The 25,335-nt window shown below is 36.9% G+C and overlaps 3 protein-coding genes across 6 annotated transcripts; 1 reads left to right on the top strand and 2 right to left on the bottom strand.

Moving 5' to 3' along the window:
• The first annotated feature begins 7,746 nt into the window (after positions 1 to 7,746).
• Positions 7,747 to 10,429, top strand: IQD6 (IQ-domain 6). The gene is made up of 5 exons (XM_059598428.2): positions 7,747 to 8,051; positions 8,146 to 8,385; positions 8,887 to 9,114; positions 9,391 to 9,504; positions 9,575 to 10,429. The coding sequence occupies exons 1-5, from the start codon at positions 7,986 to 7,988 to the stop codon at positions 10,247 to 10,249; spliced, it is 1,323 nt and encodes a 440-aa protein (XP_059454411.2). The 5' UTR covers positions 7,747 to 7,985; the 3' UTR covers positions 10,250 to 10,429.
• A 117-nt stretch (positions 10,430 to 10,546) lies between these two features.
• CYP711A1 (cytochrome P450, family 711, subfamily A, polypeptide 1) lies at positions 10,547 to 14,685 on the bottom strand. Its single transcript, XM_059598427.2, has 6 exons — positions 14,411 to 14,685; positions 12,294 to 12,446; positions 11,635 to 12,193; positions 11,332 to 11,556; positions 11,136 to 11,231; positions 10,547 to 11,001 (listed from the first exon to the last, which is right to left on the bottom strand). The coding sequence occupies exons 1-6, from the start codon at positions 14,638 to 14,640 to the stop codon at positions 10,648 to 10,650; spliced, it is 1,617 nt and encodes a 538-aa protein (XP_059454410.2). The 5' UTR covers positions 14,641 to 14,685; the 3' UTR covers positions 10,547 to 10,647.
• Positions 14,686 to 21,876: 7,191 nt separating this feature from the next.
• HSFA2 (heat shock transcription factor A2) lies at positions 21,877 to 24,798 on the bottom strand. Of its 4 annotated transcripts, none has more exons than XR_009440531.2 (3): positions 24,345 to 24,736; positions 22,368 to 23,358; positions 21,877 to 22,269 (listed from the first exon to the last, which is right to left on the bottom strand). XR_009440531.2 is itself a non-coding variant. In XM_059597594.2 (3 exons), exons 1-3 carry the CDS (start codon positions 24,639 to 24,641, stop codon positions 22,068 to 22,070), a joined length of 1,191 nt encoding a protein of 396 aa, XP_059453577.2. In that variant the 5' UTR covers positions 24,642 to 24,798; the 3' UTR covers positions 21,877 to 22,067. The 4 variants fall into 4 exon arrangements, 2 of the variants coding, with proteins under 2 accessions (XP_059453577.2, XP_088374310.1); XR_009440532.2 differs by having other exon boundaries at positions 21,877 to 22,113; XM_059597594.2 differs by having other exon boundaries at positions 21,877 to 22,113; positions 22,511 to 23,358; positions 24,345 to 24,798.
• Between the last annotated feature and the right edge of the window lie 537 nt (positions 24,799 to 25,335).

Raw genomic sequence — 25,335 nt, 5'->3', positions numbered from 1 at the left:
TATTTTCCCCCACTAAGCTAGTAGAGTGGTGCCCATAAAAATGATTGTTGAATATAGTACTTGCCCCTCATTACTCATAAAATATAGGGTTAAATACTCCAAAACCCCCTGGGGTTTCACAACTTTATTTTTTCTCCCCTAGGGTTTCATTTTTATCACAGGAGGTCCCTGTGGTTTTGATAAGTGACCAAATTAGTCCATCCGTTAGTTGACCGTTAAACTGACACGTGGACCAATCAGACGTCGACACGTGGCACATATATTAATTTTTTTTTTAATTAAAAAAAAAATGTTTTTTTTTTTAAAAAAAATATTAAAAAAAAAAAAAGGGACGAAACAGGGGGTGGCTCGGCCACCCCCTTGGCAATTTGGGGGTGGCTTTGGCCATGGGGGTGGCCTGGCCACCCCCATGGCCAAAGGGGGTGGCCGAGCCACCCCCAAATTGGCCACCCCCTGTTTCGTCCCATTTTTTTTTTTTTTTAATATTTTTTTAATTTAAAAAAACATTTTTTTTTAATTAAAAAAAAATAAAAAAAATTAATATATGTGCCACGTGTCGACGTCTGATTGGTCCACGTGTCAGTCCGTACAGTCAACTAACGGTCAACTAACGGATGGACTAATTTGGTTACTTATCAAAACCACAGAGACCTCCTGTGATAAAAATGAAACCCTAGGGGGAAAAAAATAAAGTTGTGAAACCCCAAGGACTAATTTAGTATTTAACCCTAAAATATATTGCCTGAGTCTTGGAGTAGCAATGCATGCATATTCTTGAACTCAAGTTAGAGCAACTCAAGCAGGTTAGGTTAATTACATTTAGCTATTATTACTCTTTTTTTAGCTCCAATAGATTCGCTCCAGGGGAGCTAAACTAACATTTTTGCCACAATAATAGCAATTTCTTGCTATTTACCGTAGCACAATGTTCATGTTTTTTAATTTTTAATTTTTTTTTCTCTCTATTCTCTCTCCCTCTTCCTCACCAAGGCATGCATTCTTGGTTCTTGGTTTTCTGGACAAACCCCTCCGAACAACCCCTCATTTCATATTTCCTTCTAGTATCAAATCATTCTCCTTCACCTCCCCATGAGATTGGCCCAATTTCTCAAGACCAAGCTTTTGATTTTCTCCTATTGTTTGCACGTAAAAGAGCTGTCTATTGCAGAGAAAGCACCCAAGCCATAACTGTCCCAACATGAGCACCAGAACTTACAAAATATCTGAAATTTAGCTCCTAGCTTCAAACCACACCTCAAATCATCCGAAATCCAAACAAAACATTTTCTGAGCATCAGAACCCACTGCCGCAGATGGGGCTCAAATCCACCATGGGGAGAGAGAGAGAGGAGAGGAGAGGGAAGAGATAATTGCAGAGTTTGGCCATGGGAGTTTGGGTTGAGTCGGATGGAGCGACTAAGCCAGAGTGAGAGAAAGAATAGTGAATAATAATAATAATAATAATAATATTTAAAGAAGAGTAGAGAATAAAATAAAAAAATTTGTTGGAGTTTATATAAAAAAATAAATAGGTAAAATAGAGAATAATAATTTTTCAACGTGAATGATTTCATCCCATGAGCTCCACCCTAATTTCTCTCATTCTCCTAAAATTGTGCTCTTTCTGGACAAACTTTTTACTGAAATGTCTTAAAATGTCGTCACCCAAATGGGAAACAGAAAGGTGGTTGGGGCCCTTCGGGGACCCAGTGTTTGACTCTCTTAACATATCTTTAATTTGTCCTTAAACATTTTCCAAATTCAAAACGCACGAATTCATATTAAGATTTACAGACAGATATGCTATACGTTCTTTCTTCTCTTCTTTGCCTTTTTTTTTTTTTTTTTCTTGAACTTTTTAAAATTTTATTGGATTCGTGGAGCTCATGAGTGAAATCCATATGACCTCATACATCTAATAATAATTTTAAAAAGTGAATTAATAAAAAAAATAACTAAGAAAAAAAAAATGTAACATTTCAAATAAAATACTTCTTAGGTAAGTAATATATAACCCAACTGAATCAGCAAACAAAATGGGGGTAATTATCTTTTTTCTCCATCAACTATAATGCATTTTTACTTTCCCTCATGAACTACTAACTGTATCACCCGACCCTATGAACAACCATTTTGTGACCAAAACTCCTATTTCGTCAGTTAAAGGCGCCCTTCTGTCAGTCAAAGGCGTTAACTCTGACGATCAACCTGCTATTTTGCTCCCATGAACTACAACGCATTATCACTTTAATCGTCTAAGTTAACCCATTGACGAAATGGAAGTTTCAGGCACAAAGTGGTAGTTCATGGAGTCAAATGGTACAGTTGGTATAGTTCATGAGAAAACGTGAAAATGCGTTGTAGATGATGAGGAGAAAATATAATTACCCCAACAAAATGCTTTATTGATTAAAGGATTTATTATACATTTTCTTTAGGTTCTTATCACATTCCCTCACTTTTTAAAATTATTACTGGATTTATGGAAGCCCTATGCAGAACCCATAAAATCCCACGGATCCAATAATAATTTTAAATAATAAATAAATAAAAAGAGGAAATAAAGTATTTTTCATAATTAAAATTTTAAAAATAAATAAATAAAAGGGAATATATATACTTTGAAATTTGAATTATAGTCTATAGATCCAGTTGTCTACTTGTCTTTTTTAGCTGAAGTTGTTATCCAATTAGGTGGCTCGAGGAGGCTGGATGGAAGGGTAGTCCCGTAATATGATAAGAAAGCTGAGGTGAATTGGAATTTTCCACATTCTCGGAAGTACCACCCGACCGGGGCAAAGGAAAGGTGTCTCAAGTCGCTACCTCGATGTCAACGTCTATATGTATAATTAAATTACACAAGCACTTCCCACTAAATAAAAGGGAGTGTTTTCTAGGTTTTTTATTTATTTATTTTATTTTATGCTAAAAAATAAAGCACTTTTGAAGCATTCTCATTAGGCTATTTATTTTGAACAAATTCTTACTTTAGTTTATCAAAATGCTTAAATATTCATATTTTACTTGCTCACTATTTTTTTTAAAAATATTTTATAGTAAATGTATTGTATTTTTTTTAACAGTATAAATGAGTAATGATATTCAATAATGCTAACGTAACACTCTCTGTTAATCCTTGAATTAAATTATTAATTATAGTTAAATAAATAAATAAAATAAACAATGAATAGTTTAGAGTGTCATGTCAGTATTATTGGATGAATGTCAATAGAATTAGTTTTTTTTTTTTTTTTTTTTTAACATCACCTAAAGCCAAGTTAGAGTAATATTATTTAATATACTGTTATACGGCTATTATACCATTGGAATGACGTATTAGTAAAAATTAATCATTAATTTTTTATTTATTTTTTTGTCTTGTGCCACATTAATAAAATATAACCACAAGTATCTAATATCTTAGACTGAAATTCACTTATTAATATAATTATAATCAAAATTAATTGTTTCATCTATTCTTTGGGTGTAGATATATCATATATGTTGATCAAGAAAATCCAAGAAAAAGTTTCAAGCAACCGCAAATGCATGTTGAAAACCGTTTGAGCTTTGAACCGACTATATATGCTCATGCTCCCATGCAATATACAATAGGAACAATTAGCGGATTTGAACCGTCTAATTTGGTAGACATGGGTTTTCCACCGTCCAAGTGGCACAATCCAATTGCTCTGTTGCTGGTCCTTCATGAAAAGTGAAAGAACAGCACCGGATCTTAACTGCACTGACTCGGGAAATCTTTTGTCGGTTTTCCTTTTGGTCCTTTTTTGTATCTTTTAAGAGCATTCCCAGCAGACTCCCTATAAGGGGGTCTGTTCCCTATGTTTAGGGAATATGTCCAAAAAATCACAAAAAACGTCCCACAGCAGATTCCCTAAATGGTTCCTTAAACCATCAGATGCTACAGTAGAACCCAATATATTGAGCTCTACTGTAGCAATCCTAAGGCTTATTAAATTGAAAAATAAATCTTTCTCTCTCCTGTCAGCACAAGTCTCAACGCAACGCAAGCTCTCTCTTTCCTGTCCAACACGCCACCCATCTCGCTCAATACAAGCTCTCTCCGCTCAATACAAGCTCTCTCTGCGAAAATTCCATCTTCTTCAACCTCTCAAGTTTCATCTGTTCTACACAAGGTAGAGAGGAGACCGAAAAGAGAGAAAATTCGAGATTGAGAGAGAATGGTGAGCGTTCTGTTCAAGCCGAGAGAGAGAGACTGAAGAACGGTGGTTGAGCCACCGTCGTCGTGGAGTGGGCAGCGCCTGGGCAAAGCTGAACCAGTCCTTTTCCGGCGAGCGTAGTGTCCAGCTCAGAAAGGTTCGTTCTTCGATTGGAAGAAAGGTTCATTCTTCCCTTTTGTTCGATTTCTCCTAAATTTGGGTTTGTCTTCTCCTAAATGTTCATTGCTCTGTAATCAAATGTTTTGAAATTATTTTGTATATAGAATTCTTATATTTATTGAGAAGGTTTGAGAAACCTTGGAGAGGAAGAGAAGTAAAACGCTTTCAAATCCCAGCCTAATTTTGGTGTTCTTGTTGTTCTTTATGGCTAGGAGTTGGCTTTGATATTCACAGGGCATTTTGCTATTATTGCTTTGTGCTTAGCCAATTCCTTATATTCATCTGGGTGGCGATTAAAGCCCTGATTTTAGGTAGATTTTCTAATCTCTGATATGATTTGGCATGCACATATTTATTTCCTGTTATCATCAATTGTTGTTTGCTGAATTGTGGATGGGTCTGGGATTTGGGGTTGGTTTAAAGTTAATTGTTGCTGGATTTGTGATTTAGTTTTGGACTACTTGTGGATTGGATTTGTTTAGGTAGTTACTATTAGCCTTAGATTTCACTTGTCCTAACTTTGTCCATTGAGTTTGGGTTCTATATATGGTCATCTTTTAGAGTGTCGATTTTAGGACTTGAATTAGATTAATCCTTGTAGTGGTTGTCTGGCTGGGGGGTTCATATTCGCTCAACCCTAGACCATTCAGTTGAAAGAATGGGGTAATCATGGGTTAGTGTGTAATGATCTTTTGTGTCTCCTTGCTTTTTCAGTTGGTGCTGAATGTTGCTTTCTTTTCTTGTTGCTTGTGACTTAGATGGAATTTGAAGAACCTCCTCTCATTTCAATCATTGGATTAACATTTTGGCACTCAAATGCTTATTTACCTCTTTTCAAGTTTAATCGCATTTAGATCATCATAAATAATTTAAGCCAGTTCCAATAGGATGATAGAGGACAGCATTGGCAAGGGCATTCCTTGGCTCTATATTTTGAAAGGTGTTCTCCAGCTCTTCATATCCTTTTTAGACTTGCCCTATGCCCTATCATACGACTGCCTATAATGGGCATGATAGTAATGGTACTTATGCCCATTCTGTTTTGTGAGGATATCTTTATCTTGTGTTTTCGTGATACACCTCAGTTGCTTGGTTTAATGTTTTATTGATTCATCACTTGGAGGAAGTGTGACAATGTTGAGAAAAGAAATGGACTATACTAGTCATGGTCAGAGATCCATAGGACCTTGTAGAAGTATCATATCATAACTAAAAGCATGCTGCTAGCCACATACACAAATAGCTTAATCTACATAAGATTCATTGGCCTTGCACACGGGGATTGAGGGCAACCAACTTAGCCAATGATCGCTTTTTTTTTAACAGTCATCTACCTAGGAGCTATTCTAGATCATGACTCACTATTGAAGGGTTTTTTGATGATCATTATTGGTTTCTGCTTCACAATACCCATTGGATGTGATGAGCACCAATCCTTCGGGTCCCTTTTTGGTTCTTTTCAACAGCCAAACCAATAGAGTTTACCATCAAAAATCACTTCGAGGCATTGAACTCGCGCCTCCACTGATGGTTGTCAATTGATTCTCTATCGATTGATTTGAGCTAGGTTTTGGTTTTGACTTGGCCCATTGTGTTTCTAGCTCAAATTGTGAAGGTCTTGGCTCAACTTGTTTTTAGCCCAAATTTTTTGAGCCCATTTATCAGAAGTATTCAACTTACCTGGATAGCTTGATCTAGTGGTCAATTACTTATATTTTAGTAAGCTGGGTGACTTGGCTGCCTTTTATGAGAATTGGGTATTTAATTTTTTGGTTTGGCCGGTCTTGATGGAGAATTTGTGAAAGATGGCTCTGCTTACAGTAGTGATGTTAGAATTTTGTTTTAGAATTAAGTGTCTGCATTTTAAAGAAAAACATTTGTTCTTAGAATAATGGAGGAGCATGTGAATGTTTTTGCAAACTTGGTTTATTGAACATCACATACTGGTTTCAACTTATTCCACACCAAATTCTGCATCTTTAATACTATAATGCATGCCATGACAGAACTCATGGGTTTCACAGCCTTTATTACTGTTCCATTTTGGAGCCGACCTAGGGGTTGACAATCTCACTTGTCCATATATCCTCTAATAATCAGGGATGATGTTAGTTCTTTGCTTCATATTCATTGAGATGATGCAGCAATATTAGAATAATCATGATTGTGTAATAGAGAAATCTTAGCCTTGTGTCAGATGTTGTGGCTAAGTTTGTATTTTATCTATCTAATTGGGTTTAATGTTGATGTTGCCAGGGGGTGTCTGTAACCAGGGATGAGTTATCACATGAAGTCCAACATGAAAAGCAGCAGGAGCTTATGCTGGACTCCTCCATATCACAATCTCGATATGTTGAGATGGAGAGAGAACTAGAACCCTAGGTCCCTGGTGAAGATGATCCTCAATTTCCTGAACTGGATAATATATTTGATGACCCTTGGCATAGGTTGTTATAATAACTATTTCTTTCCCCAAATATCTTGGTAGCCTTTTTATCTGTAGTCTTGGTAGCCTTTTTATCTACCTTACATGTGTGCTGTACAGAACACTCCTAAACTAAAGGAAATTGTTATGTTTTAAGGAAACTCTTCAATTACCATTCTTTCTTTTTTTTTAATGTGTTCTAAGACAAACTGAAGGTGCAATCATACGAATTCACCATTTTTTTTTTTAATGGAATGGCTGATTTGGTGTCTGGTGGGATCCAACAAGGTTGGATTCTTAACATTAACAAAAACTTTTGCAGATGACTCATATGGCACACACTGGACAGGTACAAAATAGTGAAACACTGCCAGTACCAAAAAAAAAAAAAAAAAAAAAGATAGTTGTTGGTTCATTAAAAAAAATGGCCGTTGGTTCATTACCAAAAAAAAAAAAAAAGGTAAAAAAAAAAAAAAAGAAAACAAAAAGACAATCATAGAATGAAATTGACAAAATAGTTGTTGGTTGGTTTAGTTAAAAGAGAATCATTAAAAAAGTATAAAAATAAAGAATAAAAAAAATGAAGAAAAGTAAAAAATAATATTTAATTAATATAGGGAACGATAAAGGGAAGCTATTGTGGAGTGTATGTAGATAGGGAAGCAAAAAGTAGTTTGGTTCCCTAAACTTAGGGAATATGACAGGGAAGCTGCTGGGAATGCTCTAACGTACCTGACCAAACGGGTCGTGCCTTTTCATGTGCTTTGCCAATAAACTGACAAAAGAGTGGGTCTAATTCCGTAATTTTATACCAGAACCGGGGGCCAAGTTATCACGTGGCACTCCTCCACATGAAGCGATTCGAGCGGGATGAGCCCCCATTTGTCCGTTGCTTCGTTTTGAATTTCAAACGTTCAATGCCCACATTGGACACAAAACCCACCCACTCATCCCACCAAAGAAACCCACGTCTCTCTCTCTCTCTCTCTCTCTCTCTCATTTCGACATTTTTTTTCTTTCTCCAAAGAAGCCCAGAGCTCCGTTTTTGCAAACTGTCTCAAGCTCATATAGATTTGCAGGACATTTGTCCTACGTACCCAGTATAAAAAAGCTTTGTTCTTTGAACTCTTGGGAGCTCAGTTTCTTCAAGGATCATACAGTTTCTTGTTTTTTTCTGCTGAAGCAAGACCTTTCTGCTAATGGGTGCTTCAGGGAAATGGGTGAAGGCTTTTATAGGTCTCAAAAAGCCAGAAAAGGAAGATCATGTAAGCTCTAATCTTTTTCCATTTTTCTACTTGTGTTTCTCTGTTTTGCTCAATGTCTAAGACTCTAAGACTTTGTCTCTCTCTGTACGACAAGGGGGGCGGTAAGAGCAAGAAATGGAGGCTATGGAGGAGTTCTTCTGGGGATTTGGGGTCTTCATGGAAGGGTTTCAAAGGGAGCCACAGAGCGGCTTCTGAGGGGTCTGAGTCTCCAACAGTGGCTGATGCTTTTACAGCTGCAGTGGCCACAGTGCTTCGTGCTCCCCCTAAGGGTTTTAGGGCTGTTAGGCAGGAATGGGCCGCTATCCGGATCCAAACTGCTTTTCGTGGCTTCTTGGTAAATGGGTCTCTCTGATTCTCATCCTCTTTTTCTCCCTTTGGTTCCTGAGAAAATGAAAGAAACTGTTTTTTTTTTTTTTTTTTTTGAATACTTGATATAGCTGCACAGCTTTGATAGGTAATTGATGTTTTAAATTTAGCTCCTGATAGCAAAGTTGCAATCTTGGATTATTTTAGGCTACCATGCAGCATTGAAAAATTAGTCCATCATCATAACAAGTGAAATCTCAGTAAGATATGGACGACAGATCTCAAGAGATTAATAAGCAATTTAATGTTATTTTAGCTCTAATTATTAAATTGTATCAGCAATAAAATTATAGAAGCAGTAATAAAACAGTTCTTTACCTCGGAAAATATCTCATAAAATTAGTATTAATTTTTCTGTTTACTTAGCTTCCATTAGTACCTGTTTGATGAGTATTCGTTCGTCTGTTGAGCTTGATTTTAAAATACTCAGCTATTTTCATTAAATGGGGTTTGTGTCAAAAAATTGTAGGCAAGAAGGGCTTTGAGAGCCTTGAAGGGAGTGGTGAGGCTTCAAGCTCTAGTTCGGGGCCGGCAGGTGAGGAAGCAGGCCGCGGTGACATTAAGGTGCATGCAGGCTCTTGTTCGAGTTCAGGCCCGAGTTAGGGCTCGTCGTGTCCGGATGTCCATGGAGGGCCAGGCTGTGCAGGAGATGCTCAATGAGCGCCGCAGCATGGCTGATCTCCTGAAACAAGCTGAGGTACCACAAATCTTCCGTCTCGGTCCGTTTAGATTTGCGATTTAATAAAATCGATTTTAAATTGAGAGATTCGGAAATGTGATTTTTAAACATACCGTTAAGCGTTTAATAAAATCGAAAGTAAACCTTTAAAATCGTATTTTGGGTATACAAATTGTAGTGTCAAATGCACCTAAATGATGGATGCTTTTATGACTGCTGTGTTTCTCTTTGTGTTCATATTCTTTGCAATTCATGTAAAAAGGGGACTTCAATTTTGAATCTTGTAAATTTCAGGAACGGTGGTGTGATAGCAAGGGAACGTTGGAAGATATTAAATCAAAGTTGCAAATGAGGCAAGAAGGTGCCTTCAGGAGAGAGAGAGCAATTGCATACTCTCTAGCTCAAAAGGTATGTGAGTTTTTATACTTTTCTCTCCTTTATCTGAGCTAGATGATTAAATTATTTCTTTGTTTTTCAGCAATGGAGATCAACTCCATCTTCAAATTTGCATTCAAGTGCCTCGGTGTACTCTCTCAAGAATCATGAGATTGACAGGAATAGCTGGGGATGGAGTTGGTTAGAACGTTGGATGGCAGCCAAGCCATGGGAGACTAGGTTGATGGAACAATCCCAAGCTGACCAATGGGAGGCAACTCCACCTCCAAAGAGTTGTGTAGATTCCCTTATGGGCACACATTCTAAATCTTCTGAACCATCCTCTGTGAAAGTCAGAAGGAATAATGTCACCACCAGGATTTCTGCTAAACCTCCCCATATCGGGCAAGTTACTCGCTCGTCTTCAAGCCCGAGTTCTGAATTCCGGTACGATGAGAGCTCTGCCTCATCTTCATTCTGCACATCGACAACACCAGTTTCTGGAAACACTGGATTGGCTTCAGAGAGAACTGAAGATAGCAATAACAGTAAGCCGAACTACATGAACCTGACTGAATCAACAAAGGCAAAACAGAAAACATGCAGTCAGAGAGTTCAAAGGCAGTCCATGGACGAGCTCCAGTTTCTCAAAAAGTCAGCAGCTTTCTCTAATGCAGATTCCAAAAGCAGTGCTGGTTCTGAGCCTTCTTCAATCAACTTTTCCAAACAACTTTGCCTGCCCACCCGATTGGATAAGCACTCGATGAGATTAAGGTAAGATACTTAGATGAATAGAGGGATTCATCTTCTGTCTGTTCTAGAAGTTCAACAGCTTGTTGTTCCCTTTCCGCTTTATCTGAGAATGTGTATTTAAGTTGAAGCAACCCTACGGGTCCTTGAGGTTTGATTTAAGGGTTCTTTATTTGTAAAAAAGATTGTTTATTGCTTCCTTCTTTAAGTTGTTAGTCTTCTTTTCCCCTAAGCTCTTTAAGTCATCAGCTTTCTGGATAACACACCTTGAATATGAAGCCATGGAGCTAATTACAGAAAAAATACTTAAAAATATGAACAGCACTAGGGTGAACACCTTGAAGATGATTGATTTATTGCAATTTCCTGAAACCAAAACAGCCTCAAGTGTCTTATTGCGTGCATCACCATGTATGAGTGAAGAGTTTAGTGAGCCATGTTTGACAAAATGGATGTTCGTTTTATGACTCTAAGCTTGACACCATGCTTGAAGTTGAGAACTAGGCCATACTCAAGTTCCAAAGGTTTGTCCATGGTGGGCGAATGTCTAAATACATATTTCTTGTATAAATGAATCAATGAGAGCTTTATTTCCTGTAGGGAAAATTTCTGGCCAATGCATGATCGGGGCCCAATTCCAAAGGGTATGAAAGCGTAGGGATGCCTTCTTTTCTGTTCTTCACAATTTGGGTCAAACCTCTCTGGTCTGAACTTTTCTGGCTCTGGGAAGTTCTTTGGATCTTTTGCTAGTACTCCAAGTGCTAGCCACACCCATGTGCCCTGCTCATTACATCATATGAACAAAATGACACCAATCAACATAAAGGCGATGTATGACATTCAAACATGTATAAATAGAGAAATACTATTTAATAGACTATTTACAAATTGTATGACAGTTATATAAATAATACCTTTGGAAGAAGATAACCTCCTATCTCTACTTCCTTTGATGTTTCTCTTGCAACTAATGGGGAAACAGTGTAGTACCTCATGGCTTCTTTAATGACCTGCACTCAAACAATCAAGAGAAAAATGAAACACTTTGGTTAGCACATGCAACTTCAAACCTTGCTCAACTGTCAGAAAGAAAAGTTTAAAGAGCCTTGCTTGTTCGAGATAAGGGAATTTGTTTTGAAGATCATTAGCGCTTGGCATGAGATCAGGTGGGCCAAAGCCATCAATCTCTGCAAGCAACTTCTGCTGAACTTCTGGATGTCCAGCAACTAAATAGACAACAGAAGACAATGTGAAGGCTGTGGTGGCAGATCCAGCAAGCAAGTGCTCATAAGTAACTGCACTAATGTAGTCTTGTGTGAAGACATTCTTTGATACCTGTTAGAACATAAATTAAATTATTAAATTCATTATCTCATTTCTATACAATTTGGATAAGTGGTGATTTAACAATACCGTATGCGACTCCCTCGCATTCAGTATGAGTGACAAGAAGTCCTTTGAAGGCCTTTCCCTGTCTTTCATTCTTTTCACTACAATCTCATCAAGCCGGCCGCTCAGTTCCAGATTAGTATGCTCAACTTTCCAGTCCATTGTTCCAGGTATTCTCTTCAGGATCTGCCTAAAAGGTTCCTGGAGAATGGGAAAAAGTAGACCCAGAATGATCGAAAATGAGCCAGATAAGTCCATTTTAAGCTGTGTTGTGGAGTAAATGTGCTTGTTGATGAAGTCTGAGACTTCCTTATCATCATTCTCGTTGACAGCAATCTGAACTGAATCATTGATAGACAGCGGCTTAGAGAGGCCAAAGTTGACACCAAATGCTGCTTGTCCAATAACATCAGTGGCCAGTTTGAGGGAAAGGTTGGAGAAAGTGACGTCTTCTTCTTCAAAGGAGTGAAGATTTTGAGTTGCAGATTCAATGAAAGATTGCATGGTGGGTATTTGTCTGGCAAGGTGTGATGGCTGGTAGAGTGATAATATTGTGTTCCGCATGGTTGACCATCTGGCATCCCTGCAAGCACTCAACTTCCATCAGTAGTGTCTAAAATGACATTAATCTTCATCTCCCCTGCTTTGAACTTCTCTGTAAAGTGTATAGAAACATCAAATACCTGGAGAAGAAGAGACCCTTTTGATGAAGAGGGGAGGCGGATATGGGTGAGGGTACACTTCTGTTTGGAATATCCTTGAATTTCTTTATCCCCACCTCTCTACAAAGCTCCGGATCTGCTACAATTATCAGTGGCTGTCTACCCATGTGAAACCTGCTCAAAACATTACCACATTTATTTTTATTCAACTTTTATAAGAGTTTGAGAATTTTTTTTTTTTTTTTAATCATTTTTCGCACCAAATAATGTCATTTCAACGATCAGTGGGCTACGCAGGATTGCTTAACTCTCTGTCTCTCTCGTTTGTCCCATTTGTTGCACTCTTTTTTTTGGGTGACTCTAGTTTTTCCTTGGAAACAAACGGAAATTAAGGTCAGGAAAAACATGCGGATAGATGTCGGCAAGGGAAAGTGGAGAGGCAAAATTATTTGTTTTTCCACAAACAAAGTCGGGCAGCCCTTGAAGGTGATCAAAAAGCTTTTTAGAAAAAAAAAAATTTATTTTTTAAGTTTTTCTTTTCTTTTTTAAAAGTGCATTTTTGACAATTTTTATAATAAAAAAGTCAAAGAAGTACGTTTGAAATTCTTTAGCAATCGTGTTAACTTTTTGTATGGCGTAGATTTTTAGGTATTAAAAATACTTTTTAACTTCTTTAATACAATTCCAAATAGACTTTAAATTTAAAGTTTGTGCATCTAAGAATAGAATTCTATTAATTTTATTTTTATTTTCTTGTAAAGATTTAAACTTGATGTATCTAAAGGCGGGTATAAAATCAATGTTAACACGCCTTTTAGAAAGTTGTTCATTTGACTTAGATAATATCCAGTTAGTTATATTTTAGAAGGGTATTTTGTTCATTCAAAAATTGAAAAGACAAAAATACCCCTATAATATAATTAAAATGAACCGGAGATGATGGTATTCCCGTTGTTAGATGTACCAACTATAAATTTTGACCATTAATGGAGAGAATTCTTCTTCATGCATATAATGATGTACATGATACCACATTATTTAAACATTTAAAAAAAAAAAAATCAACAATGATATTATAAACACAGTTAAATGCACAAACTTTAAACTTTGACCGTGAAATTATACCATCTTTGTGAAAGGAGGAATAGGATCCTCTCAAATTCATTTTGGATTAGAGAACATCTAGTTAATGGCCAAGATCTCTTTAAAGAGATTATAGGGCCATAAATGGGACATCTGTCCTATTAATATAAATAATAATAAAAATATTATTTATACTTCAAAAATAATAAAAAAAAATTAAAAAAAATTTTAAAAAAACTAAGGGGTGGCGGGACCACCCCCGTTGGCCTAGGGTGGCTTCAGCCAGCCTAGACCGGCCACCCCATGGCTCAACGGGGGTGTTTCGGCCACCCCCAAGGCCGACCCAAGGGCCAAACGAAAAAAAAAAAAAAAAAAAAATCGTTTGGCCGTTGGGGGTGGCCGGACCACCCCCAAGGGCCATAGGGTGGTCCAGCCACCCCTGTCGGGCCATTGGGGTGGCTCTCAATCCACCTCCAGCTAAAATTTGATAGTTCGGCCACCCCCTATAACCAAAATGGGTAGCCAGCTACCCCTTATTTTTTATTATTTGATTTATTTTTTTATTATCTTAAATAATATTTTTTTATTATTTTTTGTTTGTGAGACAAATGTTTCATTTGTGGTTCTAAAATTTCTAAAATAAAAATTCCAATCATGAACGGGATACCCTTCGGTCCATTATGGACCGGTGGAGGATCCTATTCCTATGAAAGGGGAAGGCAATGAAAAACCAATCCACTTTCATTTTGAAACCCTTTATTCCCTTGAATAGACTTTAATCTTGAGACTTTGAATCAAAGAGAGTAAAAGAAAGACCCCCCCGACACTGACACTTGCTATATGACCATAGTCATACACATCCCCCTTGGCCCCCATACGCATTACCTTACCCAATAAGGGATGTCCAACCGTCTAGAGATATGCTCAAGGCTCAAGCTCAACAAAGAAATAATCATTATTTATTTATTTATTTTTAATGGAAAAAAGAAAAATGATCATGCCCTAAAAGGGTTGAAAGAAATTGTAGTGTGAAGGAAGAAGAAGTCTGCACTGACCTGAAAATAGGGCCGTATTGTTTTGCAAGGACAGAGAAGACATCAGGGCCGTACCTAGCCAGCAAGGGGAGGTGCCCTACAAAGGGAATGGAAGGTGGGCCGGGTACCCGTCTGACACCCCAGTAAGGCCCATACAAGTATCCTAAAACTCCTACTACTACTACGCCCAACACTGTGAACAACACCTCCACACCCACCAATCTTTCAAGGGTTTCTTCCCACAAAACCATTTTTCTGAGACAGAGAAAGAGAGGTGCCTGGTTCTTGCAGGAGGGGCTCTGCTGGGTCTTTTTTTTATAGAGGGTTTGGGGAGGGGGGGGGGGGGGGGGGAGAAGAGAAGTGGTGGGGGTAGGGGAGGGGACTGAGGACTGAGGAGGGCTGTCTCCATACGCCTCTTGATGGATACCCTGCATGTCTTTTTCTATATATGAATGATTATATTGGTGGAATAGATGGCGATTTTTTCTATTCTTTTTATTATTATTATTAAATTTTAAACCTTGTCTTTGTCTTGATCACAAATTGAACCATGAAATTTCAATTTCATCAATATCATATCATATCATATCATGTCAAAGCTTGTGTAATCATTTGACTCTCTCAATGAGTCCCACAAGCATAAATCTCAATGGCATCATACTTGGGACCCTTCTAAATTCGATTAAGAAATTCGATTAAGAAAGATTGATGAATGGTTTGGAAGTGCATTTTTTTTAAAATTTGGACATAAAAACATAAAAAATTTGTCTTTTCAAATAGCATGTAATAGGGTACGTTTTTTTTTAAAAAAAAAAACAAAATTTTAAAGGTTAAACAACGAGTTTATATGTCAAATTGCAATTTTACTGAACGCTTTGATGTGTTCTTAAAAGTCGTATTTTAAAATCATTTAATGTACTGTTTATGTAAGTTTTCATTACTTTTAGTCAATTGAAGATTCAAATCATTAGAACTTTGAAAGTATAGGGAGCAGGGGGTGTAGGGGGATGGGGGGGGTATGGTCTATGGTCTCCCAAAGAATTTGTAAGTGCTAGTTCTATATACTTAGACCCATATTCTTCACTTTCCAATGATGGCATTGGCACCCAAGCTTATACCAATTGTTTTACATATATATTTTACTGTAAAACCATTTTGAAGGTAAATATTTATTGCTCAAATATGATAAAGTTACTGAGTAAATATATAAAGGACCAATTAAAGTTTATTATAGTACTAAATAAATGTATATTTTATCTTTTGATGTTCCATTATGGTTGATGTGCTTTAACTGACAGACTTTGGGTTTTTTTTTTTAATGGTTTCTTTGGAGGATGGACTGGAGTCACTGGACAGGAAGTGGAGGTTCCCTGTTAGATTAAAAAATGCAAACAAACAAACAAAACAAAATTCAAAGTTTTGTTTAAAATCAAGGTTAAACTCTAGGGTTATTATGTAATTACATTTTTTTTTTTTTAATGTTGCAATCATTATGGTATTTACCAAAGACCATATTGAGGGTAATATATTCATGTTGACAATTTTTAATAGGACCTGGGAATTTGACATGAACCTAACACGAAATGAAAGTGTTAGGGTTGAATAGTCTAACCTATTTAACTAAATGGATATGATTAAAGTTGACCTATATAGTCTTATATTCATGCATCAATACGACCCAAACCTAACATGTGACATAATGGCTGGCAATTTTTTACATAACCCGTAAACCCCACACAAACCCAATTTAAAATTAAAAGGTTGGAGTTAAAGGGTTTGACCCGTTTAATTAGATTGGTCGAGTTAGGGTTGACTTATATAATCTGATACATATGCATTGACATGATCCGAATCTAACACGCGAACACGAATCGTTACCTTTACATTCATAACTCCTCTACCAAAAAAGAAGAAAAAAAAAAATTGAATGAAATGGATAAATTTCTTAATTATTGGATGTAAATTAACCCATAAGAGATTCCTCAAATTTACAAAGAAAATAAAGATAAAAAGCCTCGAAGCAAACTTTTTATTTATGGAAGATTTCAACGATTTTTTATTTTGCCTATGGGAATCCAATTTGAAAAGCTTAAAAAAAAAACTTAATTCTAAACAAAAAAAACAAAAATCCTAAAAATTATATATATATATATATATATATATATAATTTGATTAGAAAGCTCTTAAAAAATACATTAAATACTTCAAAAAAAAAAAAAAAAAAAAAATTATGATAACTGACCCTATATCTTGTGGTACATTATTACCCACGCAACAAAAGAAAGCCGATAATAAGTCGACACGAAAGAGGAAACAGTCACAACAGGTTCCACTTATGTATGACACCATTGGTGGTGGTGTCTTTGTTTTGCAAATGGGGCAGTGAGATTCAAATTCGTGAGTCTTTTTTTGGTCGCCTACTTTTTCTCGAGATTTCCTTTTCCGGACCGAAACTTACCCAGGCTTACAAGTAACCTCAAAAGTGAGAGGCTGATGGATGGATTAGCTAGGCTGATCCCACTCACTCTCAACAAATGATGGTGGTTTTTCGTTTCAGTATTACTTTTATGTTGATGGGTGGGGATACCTACCCCCAACACCCAATTCTAGTTTGCAGAAAAAAAAAAAAAAAACAAAACAAAAAGGGCTCCCCGTCTTTTCCCTACAAAACTCCACTTGTCAGGCAAGTTTCTTAGGTTACGTGGAGTCTAATTTGTATTCAACCGGGTTTGTACTTGACTCGGTTTGACATTGAAAGCACTATGGTTTAATGAGAATTTTTTTCGGAAGCTTAGTCCATGGAGTGGAGGCTTGGCCCAAGGCGATGTTTTGACCAAATTGAGAGCTGTATTTATAGTCGCTTCTAACTTTAGGGTTTTTATACGAATGTAATTGACGTTTCCTGTATTGTTTTTCAAGAAATAGTAAAACATCATTAAAACTCTGTGAACGTAACCCTTAGTGATGAATCACATAAATCTTTGTGTGTTAGTTTTTTTTTTTTTTGGGTGCATTTTTCTTATTCTTCGCATCTCACTAGTCTTTAAAAATAGAGTTAAATGCATTTCCAATACCTATGCTTTTACCTCATAATCAAATAGTCACCTCGGTTTTAAAAAATATCACTAATGGTACCTACGGTTAGCAAATAAACCCTCTTGGTACTTCTGTTATGATTCTGTTATTTTTTTTTTGACGAAACACCACGTCACCCCTACACGTGTACTAATTCTTATGGTTTCAAGGCGACACGTGATATGGTACTTATGTTTTTTGGTGTCACGTCAGATTAAAACATATTTAAAATAATATGTAATAAAAAACCAAAAACTTGAAATCACCAATTAACAAACTTGAAAAAAGAATAAATAATAAATAAAATAAAATAAAATCTGGGGAGTTGGGCTGGGGTTGGCTAGACACCCCATTTTGGCCATAGGGGGTAGCTGGCCAGCCCCATTTTGAGCCACCCCCAATGGGCAGCCAAGGGTAGCTGAACCACCCCCATAGGCCATGGGGGTGGTTCGGCCACCTCGCAACTAGCAAAATGGGGATGGCCGAACCACCCTCAAGAGTCTTGGGGTGGCTTCGGTCACCCCCAGATCGGCCGGTCTGGGGGTGACCGAAGCCACCCCATGGCCTTTGGGGGTGGTTCGGCCACCCCCAAAGGCAAACCCTTAATTTTTTTTGTTTTTTCTTCATTATTTGGCCATTGGAAGTGGCCGAATCACCCCTAAGACTTGGGGGTGGTCCTAGCTGCCTATTGGGGTGGCTCAACTTAGCTAAAATAGGGATGGTCGGCCACCCCCTTTGGCTAAAATGGGGTGATCAGCCACCCCCAACCCAACTCCTCAAATTTTTTTTTTTTTTTTGTTACATATTATTTTAAATATTTTTTAAATTTGACGTGTCACCCAAAAACACAGGTACCACGCCACGTGTCGCCTTGAAACCACAGAAACCAGTCCACATGTAAAGGTGACGTGGCGCTTCGTAAAAAAAAAAAACTAATAAAATCATGATGGAAGTACCGAGTGGGTTTATTTGCTTATCATAGGTACCATTTGTGATATTTTTGAAAACCGATGTGATTATTTGATTTTAGCGCAAAGCACAAGTACTGAAAAAACATTTAACTCTAAAAAATAAGATGGATTTCCTAATTAACAAAGTTTGCTCAACTCATATTTGCCCGAACTGAAGAATCCATAGTAATTATTTGTCGGTGTTGTTAACAATTTAGCTAAGTAATGTGAGAGAACTTATATAAAACCTATATATTTACATAAGTTGTGACGTCCCATATCGCTTGGGTATGGAGATGAGGATGTGCTTATATGTATACTTGCACCATTCATGACAATAACGCGTTTTCAAGCAGTGATGATTATGATCCCATCAGAACTCCGTAGTCAAGCAAGCTTATGCGAGAATAGTACTAGGATGGGTGACCTCTTGAAAAATCTGGTTTGGAGAGCCAGAAGCAGGCAATATTGTCTGTCATTGGGAGTGCGGTGTTATAAATGGTATTAAAGGCATAGTTGGTTAACAATTTTGAAAAAACCTAAAACTACTAACCGTAACCACCTAGGTGGTTAGCGGTTTTTACTAACCGCCTTCAAAAATGATTAGCGGTTAACGGTTAGTGTAATTAGCGGTTACCCCTAAATGCTGGGTCTCATGAGGGGGTGATTAATGAAACGCACACATTGCATGTGTGTGAAAAAAGATGATTTGTTTATTTGAAGGAATATGCTTTTAATATAAGGCATTTTGAGATAAACTCAATAATAAAACCTTGTGGGCTTAGCCCAAAACAAAATCATATTTACATAAGTAGCCTAACCGTTCAAATTTTACTTGACCCGCCACCTATCGGAACACATAAATCTCATACAAATTAACTCTTTCGCAACAACCACATGAGTAGGTAATTGGCGTCAATTTCTATCCCCAACCAACAGTACCTTTTGGTGAGAGAATAACACAAAAAATAGTGCAATTATTATGGCCCACTTGGGTTGGGTGGATAGGCTAAAAAGAAAACCAGGAAATTGCTTATCGTTATCCAACCGGACGAAGGATTCGTTTTATCTCGCTGTCTTTGTAGGACAGGATATGCTTCCTTGGAATTGACTGCCATTTTCTTGGGATTCCTCATCCTCTTCGTTTGTCTCAACGTTCAGATTTTTCTTTGTTAGTTTTTGCATGCTCAATCATGTGATTGCTAGCTTGCTAGTGCTTGTCGACATTGAATATATTTTCAAAATCCTAGACATGGATTGATAACGATACAATTTTGTCTTTTCCATATTGTTTTGATTTTTGATGAACATGCGAAATATATTTCATTTTCAAACTCACATATCAATGAGATTTTTGCATGTTTCAGTTCAGTTGGTAGCAGATTGCCATCCAACTTGCACCAATATTTTATCTTTCTCACTGAATCCCCCTCCCCAAACAAGACGCCATTAGTGCATGCTCATCTCACATATCTAAGTTGGGCTAAATAAGAAAATCCCCGGCCACTTCTTTAACTTTGCAGACCATATATACAAGTTAACAAAACGGGCGTTTTTGTCTACTGGTTTTGAAGAAAATCCACTCTCCTTCCAACTTTCAGACCAAAAAACGAAAGAGTTTTTGAGCATTCGGATGAAAACACTTAAAAGAGTTTATTTCTTACTTAGTTTTAGTCTCAAGGAGGAGATACTTGGAGATCTTGAAGGACCTAGGCTAGCTATAAGGGTAAGTAAACTACACCCTTTTTTATCATTATTTTGTTGAAGTGTTGAGTAAATAGATGAGAAGTTTGTGAGTTTTGTCATTTTGAATGTTAAAAGCCAAAAATGGAAAGTTTTCACGTAAAAAGTTGGTGTTTTTACGTCCATGTGTGATGTATAAACATTGTATGGAACTAAGGAGGAGTTCTGGAAGTGTTAGAAATAAAGTTATGGAAGATTTTTGTGAAAAGTAGGATCACTTCCCTATTCTCGTCCAAACCTGTTCATAGTTTGTCCAAATAAACAGAGAGCAGAGAGCCTCGTTCGGACCACAGAGAGCTTCGTTCAGTATTTCGTCTAGACCCTTTCTGTACGATGTATTTTATGATCAACAAGGTAGAGTGGCTAGATTGGCGTCCCGTTCGACACCATCCGGACCATGTAGTTGTTATGCTTCTCAATGCACCCAAGTGTGAGTCTGCTTAACCTATCAAGGCAAATATAATATCATAGCCTTAAGACCAGCTTGATGATAAAATACACCAAAAGTATTATATTGTTGTAGATCAGTAGATGGAAACAAAAACATACCAATTCCCTCATCATCTGATAATGAATGAGATGCATGCATCCCTTATCATCATCTTCTTCATAGTGAATATTAAGGAGATATTTATCCCAAGATGGACCACTTGGTTTTCCATACTCAGATTGAGACTACTTGACCAATATACCATACCTGTTGAACTTAAGATATATATAATATCTCCAACTTTGAGTACAAAAAGCAATGACGTTTACTATACCTGTGGAACTTAAGATATTATAATATCTCCAACTTTGAGTACAAAAAGCAATGACGTTTTTTATAATAAGTTCAAAACAAAAGGGATTGGCTTAGTTGACTCGTGAATGTGATAGGACTCAAAATAGAAATTAAAGTTATTAAGTTATCACTATTTTAATATTAGATTTAGCGTAGCTTTCGGAGTTAATAAAAAGTATTATATAAATCTCTTTTTGTTAATGTTAAAGTCTACTTTTTTATTAATTAATTGTTATTATCCTATTTGTACTATTTAAACAGCGTTTGGTGAATAAAAGTAATATAAAAATTCTCTTCAAACCTTGTGATCGTAAAAAATCTAAATTTCCTTAAAACTTAACAATCTATCCCATTATGTGTTTAAAAAATTATTCACATTAATTCCCAATAGATCGATCAATTTTCCCAACTCATTAAGAAAATCCTTAGAGAAAAGTTCATATAACCCTTTCAAACTGCCACTCATTGTCAATATATCTCCCTGCATTATTAATTATGTCAATGTCCACCCTAAACTATCAACAAAATGTCAATGTTCCCTAAGACTAGTAAAAAGACAAAAATAACCAAAAAAAATTTTCAATTAAAAAAAAAAAAAAAAAATTCAAGGAAAGGGAATACACAAGTTTGTTGTATAGTAGCTGTAGGGAGCTAATTAATCAAGTTTAGAGGCAGACACCCCTTAATTAGTAGTATGTAGTTGTTATGCTTCTCAATCCTCCATGGGTGAGTCTGCTTAACTTAATTACCAAGAGAATATCATACCCTTAAGGGCAGCTTGATTGAATACACCAAAAGTATTCATCAAATAATTGCAGTACGCACAGATCTTATAGCCATAATTATGAGAGAAATGAAGTTTTGTGATGCAGCAAAAAGAATAAATTCAGATTCCACACCCAGAAACCAAAGACTGCTCATCAACAACATAAAAATGGCCAAAATATATATATTATATATAATCAAATATTTCAAATATAAACAAGAACTTAATTGATCTTATGTACAACCGAGGGAATTAAAGAGAAATTAACAAATTAGAATTAGAATCCCACATATATATATATATAAATAAAAGAGAAATTAAGGAAGGCAGATACTATAACTAGAGCTTGGAGGAGACGAGTCAATGAATAAAACCCCACCATGATGGTTCCTGTTGGCTGGTCCGCCTGCAAAATGCAGAAAACAAAACAGCAAATCAAAAACCATCGAAGTGATTCAAAGTGCAACGAAAAATAGCAGAAAATTTTAGGGTGACCGGTTTAATCATTAAAGGATACAGATGAGGACGAAAGCTGCTGGCCTCCTTACAACTCTCTCCATCCCTGCTTCATGAGAAACCACGTATCTTTTATCACCCAGAAAAATAAATACTGTAAAGCTAGCAACAAAGCAATCAAACTAGAGTTTGTAAGTCATATACCGATAAAGACAATATAGGAATAGATCAAGAGCTGCAGAGACCAACCCAGAATACACATCATGTCTGATAAGAATATATTCAGAATATATTCTGCTAATTGCCTTATTTTTGATATATTTGATCATAATGGTCAGGGCATCGACCTGAGATGACCCATTTGATCCACAAGGCCTCGCAAATCCTCACCCCATTCGGCAGGTTTTGCAAACAAATAATCCACTCCCACATCGATTTCTGATTGATCACCCACCACAGCTTCTTCCACTGGATCCACAGCAATTAAATCATCATTCAGTAGTTCCTCCCATATTGTTTCATTGGCAAAATCCAAATTGCAGCCATTTGTTGTGGAGGGTATCAAACTTTCAATTGGATCCTTGATATCACTGCTTGATTCATTGTCCAAGGCTGCTGAGAAAAAAGTTTCAATTTCTGACTCCATGGTTGCCAATTCTTCTTGATCTTGGCTTGCAAAACCCACAACTTGGCCACTGCCTGCCTCCAATGACACTGGTTCTGGTGAACTCTCCACACTTGGGCCTGTGGTTAATCTCCGCTTTCGTCCGATTTCGACGCCTCGAAATTCTGTCCTTTGAGCATTCCTCTGAGCAAATTGCTGGATAAATGATGGGTTACTGAGGGCTTTAGCAAGAAAAGTCATTATCTGTTTCTGCTTTCTCTCTGTGGTCTGTAACCTATCCTCCATGGAAACCATTTTTACCCTCGAATTCTGTTGTTGCTGCCTCAACCTCATAATTTCTGCCATTAACAAGCTTCTATCTCTCTTTAACCTTTCAAGATCACCTTCCAAGCCGTATTGTCCAACTTCAACCCAAGCTCCGACTCCTCCTCCTGCTCCTCCTCCTCCTCCTTGCTGCATACCATGCGACACTTGTCTTCTCCTCTTGATGGTCTTTAATAGATGCCTCTGCCCTGCTAGAAACCCTTCATTTGCAAATTCCCATCGATCAGGATCAACCTTTCTGAAACCCTGCATCCAATTCCCCAACATTAAAGAGATTAGGAAACCTTGAAACTGATCACCCAAAAAGATGTAGCTGGTAAAGCCCACCAAAGAAAACTGGAACGAAATCTTGGATAAGTAAAACCCATTTCAATTGACAGAAAGAAAATGAGGGAAGAGAGGAAATTTTCATCACCAAATACATAAATAAATTAATATTTAGATGATTAAAGGCAATATGTCAGAGAAAACACTGGACCCGCTGTAATATTGAAGACAAAGAAGATATTAATCAGGTCCAAATTTCTGTAGAAGGGAAGAAACATTAATTTAGTCAAATCGTTTGATATTTAATTGAAATAGAAAGTGAACGAAAGATACACAGTTTGAACTCATATTAAATTATTATTTATTAAAAAAATTGAATAAAAAAGATAAATTTTATTATTTAATTAATATTCTAGATAAGTTTGAACTCATATTAAATTATCATTTATTAAAAAAATTGAATAAAAAAGATAAATTTTATTATTTAATTAATATTCTAACCCAGATATTGAATGAATAATTTGACGATATAAATCCCCAGATCTCCATGGGATGCAAACAGCTAAATAAGCAAAATAGAAGATGGAAATCCAAACAAACCCAAACAAGACAAACTCACCAGATATTCATCAACAGATTGGAATCAAAATATGCAGCCAAAAAAAAAAAAAAAAGACTGATTAAGTCTGCCTAATGCAATTAAACATTCAAATTTTACTAACCCAACTCGAATTAAACAAAACTACTGCAAATTTGGGACATTAAGAGCCTTTCAAAATGAAAGAATCTACGAAATCCTGCAAAAGATAACTCAAATGATAATTCTACTGGCTATTTGCAGAATCACTCAAAAACAACAGAACAAAGAAGGCATACTTAGCAGATGTAAAAGCAAACCCAGATATATTTCTGCAAAAGCATCAACAGAAATGCAATTTTCTTCAGAAGAGGGAACTGATACTTACATATGTGTTGAGCTGGCGAATGAAGCTGGAGAAGTTACTGTGCTTGAAGTGGCGAGGAAGAAGGATGGTGGAGAACTTGTTAGGGTCCCAAACGATGAAGCTGTTGCGTGCTCCACTCCACGAAACAATCGAGTCTGTCGATGGGTCTTCCACCATTTCAAAGGTCTTGGTAAGAAACGGAGGCGGACCCACCTCGTGCAGCCCCTCCATCGGCTGCGGAAAGAAGTTGGACGAGGAGGATGACGACCCCCCAGCGCATGTCACCGACTCCTCCTCTTTAACTCTCACTCCCTCCATATACACAAATGCTTGAAACAGAGAAACACACACGACGAGTCGAGTCGAGTCGGGTTTGAGACAACAATTGGTGAGTTGGGTTTTCGAAAGCTTTGAGATTTTCGCTGGTTTTGAAACCCTGAAGCAGCTGGTGTTTGTTTGGGAAGTGAAAGGGGTGAGACTCTGAGTATTTATGGGGGTGACGAAGAAGGAAACTTCTAGAGAGGTGAGAGAGGGAGATATTTTTGTCGGCGTGAGGTATTTTCGAAGTTTACACGAAGTTTCTCTGCGTTATTTTCAGTTGAAACTAGTCATCAACAAAAGATTCTAGAAAGTTCTGCGCGTTTCTGTGCCCTTGATTGCCATCCAACTATCCAAATGGCAAGTGAGCTTCACTCGTTTTGGGAGCCCCTTTTCGATCCTTATAAGTATGCTGCGTGGCTGATCACTAGACAGCTAAGGCGGCTGCCTAACAGCATCTTCACATTCTTTATTTCTTTATATCATGTAGATAATTGACGCAAAATTTGCGTTTGTCTTTATCGAAAACAGTTTTTTGTTTTGTTTTTTATTAGCTACTTTTCCTCCCCCCCTCTCTCTTTCTCACTCAAAAATAATAATGAGAAAAACAATATATAGTCCTTAGGGTTTCATTCCATTTATATTTAGTCCTTAGGTTTTGTTTACATGTGGTTTTGTTTACATGTTAAATAGG

Source organism: Corylus avellana, chromosome 7, assembly GCF_965113065.1.
Source record: "Corylus avellana chromosome 7, dhCorAvel1.hap1.2, whole genome shotgun sequence".
Classification (NCBI taxonomy): Eukaryota; Viridiplantae; Streptophyta; class Magnoliopsida; order Fagales; family Betulaceae; genus Corylus; species Corylus avellana.
This window is presented reverse-complemented; position numbering and strand designations above follow the sequence as displayed.